Here is a 6,371-nt window from a genome sequence, read left to right on the forward strand (position 1 = left end):
GGGAATGAGCAAGCTGATCAGAAGGCCAAGGCAGCTGCTGCTCAGCCTTGTGATGCTCGTTTTCCTCTCCCACACACCGATCTGAAACCCAGCATAAGGAGTTGTCTTCGCAATAAATGGAAGGAACAATGGAAGCATACCTCCAGAAACAAACTGCGAGACATTAGAGATGACCTTGGCAGTTGGGCGACTAGCATCCATCCCAACCGAAAAGTGGAAGTTGCATTAACAAGACTAAGAATCGGGCACACAAGACTGACTCATGGGCTGATGATGGCTAAAAGTCAAGCACTTTGTGAAGGATGCCAAGAGCCATTAACGATCGCACATGTAGTGGAAAGATGTGCAACATTCTCAGACCAAAGATGTATGTACTTGTCTCCCTCATATACACTGAAAAATGTAGTGGGGGAGGATTGTGATATAGAGGGTCTTATTAGTTTCCTTAGGGAGACTAATATTTTCAATAAAATCTAATCATGCATAATTTTTATGCAATAATTTTATACATTTAGAGCATAATATTTATGCTTTGATTTTTAATTTGTTTATTGTTATTTATAAGATATCTATTGATAGATTTTAAAAATTTTAAATATTTAAATATTTCTATTTAATAAGGCATTCGCCGCTAATGACCTTAGCTGTTGCCTCGGCAGATAATTTTAAATAATCAATCAATTAATTTTATCTGTGAACTCATCGATGAACTGAGACTGAAGAACGTCTTCACTATGCTAGATGCTTGCACTGCATACTGGAGGGTATAAGTCAAAGAATCTGACCGGAGAAAGATGGCATTTTCAGATGGCTACCGATTCTTCCTTTTGGTTTATTAACAGCTCCAACCACATTCCAGACAACGATGAATGTCGTCTTCTCATCAGTACTTGGACGTCATACCCTAGCCTACCTAGATGACGTCATCATCTACAGTCAACACCTTCAACACCTTAATGAGACTTTGCAGTTGCTCTCATTAGCTTAACATGGAGAAGTGTCAGTTTGCCGCAACAACCATAGACTTCCTCGGCTTTACAATTTCACCCGATGAAGTCTCCCCAAACAGAGATAAGGTGTTGGCTATTTCTAACACATCTCCACCACAAACAGTTAGAGAAGTTCGACGTTTCCTAGGAGCAACAGGATTTTTCAGGATGTATGTTCCTGGATATGTAACCCTATTACATTACATCTATTGCTGAAGAAGGATCAATCTTGGACATGGTGACCTGAACAACACGCAGCACTTGAAACTTTGAAAGATAAGCTGACATCTGCTCCTGTCTTATGAGAGCCTGACTTCTCCAAGGAATTTGATGCCTCTAGCATCACATTAGGAGCCTGTCCCATGCAAAGAGATGACAACCATACACCACATGCAGTTGCTTATTTTAGCAGGAAGCTCTGGGATGGAGAAACTCGCCATCCAGCTATTGACTTGGACGCCCTGGCTGTTGTGGAAGGAGTCTGAACTTTTGATTATTATCTTTATGGATGGCGACCACCGACCAGTAGTTTGTGTTCAGCTGGAAAACCAAGTGTCCAAGAATGACAAGGTTTGACAAGACGTCTTTCTTTGATTTTAACACACAATACAAAGAGGGTGCCACAAATAAAGCCCCAGATTTACTCTCCAGACAAGTTGCAAAGCTGACAATAACAGAGGTTTCACCTAAAAACCTAGCAGAAGAACAGAAAGCAGATCCTCAGCTTGCAGAGATTTGCATTTATCTACAGGGGGGAAACATGCCAACAAAGTAATTTCATTATCCTCTTGCTGATTTTGAGCTGAAGGAAGGTGTCCTTTATCGGTTGAAGCACGTACCATATCGGATTACTTACCAACTAGTGGTTCCACTAGTTGGAATGATCGCCCATGAACCTGACACCAATTTGTTCTTGAGTTGCAGCTGCAGATCAATTCAGCTATTCATCAGACGACTGGAGAGCAACCTGTCTATGCTAACAGGCCACCATGCTAACTTCCAGATTGGTCTCACCAATGAAACCGTGTTTGATGAAAACATAAATTTGCAAGCATGTTTACAAGAGGCCTGCCAAGCAGCTGTGAAAACCTCAAAGGAAGCATGTCGGATTTATGAACGACAGTACGACAAAGGAAAGAAGGTGGAATTGTAGCCGACTGAAGGCCCATTAGTCTGGTACTTTAAGTACCGGCACAAGATGGGCGGTCTACCCCCTCTCTCCAGGAAGTGGAGAGGTCCTGCCAGGATTATGAGATGTGTAGGTCCAGTTGCCTTTGAGAGTGAAGACCTCGAAACGGAAGTCCAGTTAAAAGCCCACCTGAATCTCCTGAAGGCTTATCATCCACCGACAGAACTCTCATATGGCAAGAGTGAAAGTGATGAAGAAGAGGATGATGGTATAGATGATCCGAATCCATCAAACCCAGATGACACTTGGGTTGCTGTGCTGACCTTTCTGGTGATGGAGCCAGAGTTTAATGCCAGTAGGCATGATTGCCGAGACAAGAAATCTGCACCCAGATGAGCAGATGATGTAGCACTGACTCCTTTTGTATTATTTGTATTGTCTCTTTATGATTTAATATGCAAGACACGTTCAGCTGTCTGCATTATGCTAGTTTGTTGAGGTAAGTAACGGGGCTCAAGCCAACCTTTCTTCTGTTTAGGTTGTCTCCGCTTTCTGCTTCAACCCATGGTTATGGGAGGATTGTGGAGGTTCTTCAAACCTCGCCCCTGAGAGGCACAGCAGAATCCAGATGGAGTGTCTAGATCTCCATTTTTTACCGTTTTACCCCTGCTCACTTTTAGTTATGTTTCCCTTTTTTACCCCATTTTCTGTCACGATTATCACGTTTTCTGTGTTTTATTTCGTTCTTTTAAGTAATGATTGATGTCTTTTATTATTTAAGCTCTTAAAGCTTGCCTTGTACTATTTTATTTAGTGCTTTTAATAATTCTGATCGTCACTTTGTTATTTTTTAGATTAAGATTTATTTTTCGCGTTCTTATTTTAACTTTTTCTTCGATTTGTAGACGAGAATGACGCACTGATCTAAAAAAAAAGACTGGATCGAGCTTCCTATTGTTTTCGCGGTAAGGTTTATGAAGCTAATTGGCTCTTAGTGGGCGCCATGACACTGAGATCCAATGCGCTGGAAAGTATAAGGTAAACATACCAAACTCATTAACACTATATGGTGATAATGATTCAAATACCAATAATGTTTGGCACACGATTTTCTCATGAATTTGTGCGAAGATGTACTCGTACCAAAAGTTATTTGAAAATTTAAATCCCCAGAGAATCAAACGTTGAATAAGATTGTTCTGCTTTTTGGCACCAAATGAAGTTCAAAATCGCCTTAGGCCGCCTTCACCTTGATAAAAAAAAAAAAAAAAAAATTCAAGTTAAACGAACAAAGTCAAATTTTTGTTACGCTGATTGTAGCTGCAAACGGATTGCTGACAGACTAGCCTAGAAATATCTCTAGTTTATAATTTTTGTTAGAAAATAGCTGAAAACTGCTTTCTGGACAGAAACTCACCTTAATTCATGCAAAGCAGAGACTTCATTGGGAAATCTACAGCAATTTTCCACTGCGCCCCAAGTCATCCACTGATTGTTTGGGTCTCACTGTCATGGCGCCGGAGTTTTCAATAGTGCTTCACAACAAAGCACTGGTTGCTCGATCCATTCTTTTTTTTTTTTTTTTTTTTTTTAGATCAGTGGAATGACGGGATTTGGCCTTTTTATATGGTAATTTTGTCTTTTTATTATATGTGTTTGTATTTTGATTTTATGATTTTACCATATAAATGTTTTTATTCATGTTATTGTTATTGACATTTTTTTTTTCTTTTAGCTTTTAAGCGATGTCAATACGTCAGTACTTTTTAAGAAGCTTTATTTTTCAATGGTTTTAATTATTTGTTAGCCCTTTAACTTTTTATCATTCTCGTTTATTTTTGTACATGCCATGCATTTTTTCATATTTTAATTATGTTTATTTATGAAAATTAAGAAAATGAAGGCAGTGACGTCACCAAGATGTCTGTGTATAATACGGAACCGCCGAAACAACAAATGAGAGATCTGTCTGAAACTGTCTTTGTGTCACCCCCCCCCCCCCTGGATTTACTTCAGCCTGAGACGTCACCAGAACAAAGGTTGCACTGAGCAGACTTCCCGTTACTTGCCTAGGTAATTTGCTGGACGTTGTCTTTCATATTTGTGTTTTATTTTGTTTTCATTGTTTTAAGCGCTTTTAGATGTATTTTATGCAGAAGCCTTTTAGGGTTCTGCTCTGCCCGCTTCGTTTTTTTTTTTAACCTTTAGTCACCTTTTAAGTTTAGTAATTAACATTTTAAGCATTTTTTACTAAGTTAATGTAAGTTTCCTTTTCTTATCTTGTATTTTAGTAAAGTAACGTAATTTTAGTGTGTATTTTTTATTTACATTTTGTGCCTTAAGCAGTTTTATCATTTCAGTATCTTTTAAGTTCTTTTATTTATCGTATTTTAAATAATAGGCTGAGCCATAAGGACTTCAGTTCATATTTCTCCGCTCAGGGTACATGTCAAGCCTGCGTAAGATCCTGGGTCACTACTCACTACCATTTTACAGGCCCAGGATCTGTATCAAGTTGTTCAGGGGAGTGAATGGGACCCTTATTTGCGTCCCTAAGCCGTTCTCGCTTCATGAGAGGCTTCAGCTCGCTTCACGAGGCTGGGGTTTAAGTCGGGCTTCTCGTTATAGATTAACAACCATCCTTACACTACCTTCATGGATGCTGGTCCAGCCCAAATGCCACAAGCAAATTTAAGATGGAAAACAGACAATGCCAACTGGCAAGCCTTTCAGAATGCCTTGGCCCACTGTCTTAGAAGCAATGAACAACCACAGATTGAAAACGTGGAATCGCTAGGAGCCAGAATTATCAGTGCCATAAATCAAACGGCCTCACAGACTGTACCTAAAACTCAGCCATGGTCCAGGAGTTATTAAGACGCCTGGTAATTTAATGACGAGATTAAGGAAGTCAACCACAGAATAAACATGTGTAGAAAACATTTCCGAAGGGAAAGAACCCCTAACAACCTAGCCCTTCTAAAGGAAGCAGTCAGGGATGCTAAGGAAACTGCCACGAGAGTCAGGCAGGAAAAGTGGCTGGAATGGTGTGAGTCCTTTGACCACCACACCACCCTTACAGTGTTGTGGCAATGGGCCTCCGCTCAGCCACGAGGAGCCCACACCACGACCCTCAATCAGAAGCAAACAGACTGGTGCAGGAGTTCTATCCGAGCAACAGCAACAGTCTGCCAGCTGAACTGAGGGCAAACCAACAATGCCTACAACCAGGCAGACTTGCTCATATCAGAGGAGAGGGCAGCCGAACCCGATAACTCAGATGCCATCTTCTCTCTGAGGGAACTAAGACTAACTTACAAAAACAGTTCTTACTCAGCCCCGGATTCTGATGGGATCTCGTACCTCCATCATTCCCCACCTAGGACTGGCAGGTGAGCTTGCATTCCTGCAACTCTTTAACAAGTCCTGGGAAACTCTACCCCAGAACTGGAAGAGGGCTATCATATTTCCCATCCCAAAACCAAAGGAGCCAGGGAAGTACCGCCCCATCTCTCTCCTCAGCTGTTTGGGCAAGATGGCCGAGAGAATGGTACCAAACCGACTCCAATGGAAAACGGGACCCCATATGAACACCTCCATGGGTTTACAAGGGGCATGAGCACAGCACACAATATATCCACGCTCTTAAGCACAATCAGCACTGTCACTTCTGTGGTAGTATTCATAGACCTGGAAAAGGCTTTTGAACTAGCAAGTCCTCTTGCTATTCAGGAGACCCTGATCCAGAAGGGAATCAGAGGTTAAAGATACATTCTATTATATTAAATTGATACTTATTAAGTGACTTTACGTTCTGTTTAATACGTGACAGACCACGAGATATTAAGATATAACCTGACTAAATATCTAAAAATCACATTGGACAAGACATCCAATAAAATGTGTAATAACAAGATAAGAAACCTGCTGAGACCTAACGATGACTGTACACTGACAGGAGCTGAAGGCCACTGCTCGTTCATTTACTCTGGTCGTGATATTACCGTTGTCATTATCATTATTATTATTGTTGTTGTTGCTATTATTATTATAATTATTGTTATTGTTATTGCTGTTATTATTGTTGTTGTTAATATTATTATTATTATTATTATTATTATTACTATTATCATTATTATTGTTGTTGTTGTTGTTGTTCTTATTGTCCTTATTGTTGTTGTTGTTGTGTTCTTCTTCTTATTATTATTATTGTTATTATTATTATTAGTAGCAGTATTGTCATTATAATTATT

The 6,371-nt window shown here is 39.9% G+C and overlaps 1 protein-coding gene across 1 annotated transcript; it reads left to right on the forward strand.

Moving 5' to 3' along the window:
* Positions 1 to 2,187: 2,187 nt before the first annotated feature.
* LOC119597480 lies at positions 2,188 to 2,514 on the forward strand. Its single transcript, XM_037947058.1, has one exon. It carries the CDS (start codon positions 2,188 to 2,190, stop codon positions 2,512 to 2,514), a length of 327 nt encoding a protein of 108 aa, XP_037802986.1.
* Positions 2,515 to 6,371: the final 3,857 nt, after the last annotated feature.

The sequence above is a fragment of the Penaeus monodon genome, chromosome 39, assembly GCF_015228065.2.
Source record: "Penaeus monodon isolate SGIC_2016 chromosome 39, NSTDA_Pmon_1, whole genome shotgun sequence".
Classification (NCBI taxonomy): domain Eukaryota; kingdom Metazoa; phylum Arthropoda; class Malacostraca; order Decapoda; family Penaeidae; genus Penaeus; species Penaeus monodon.

Excerpts from the sequence above, each read along its gene's own strand:
- LOC119597480 (XM_037947058.1), top strand. The coding sequence starts at position 2,188 with ATGGGCGGTCTACCCCCTCTCTCCAGGAAGTGGAGAGGTCCTGCCAGG.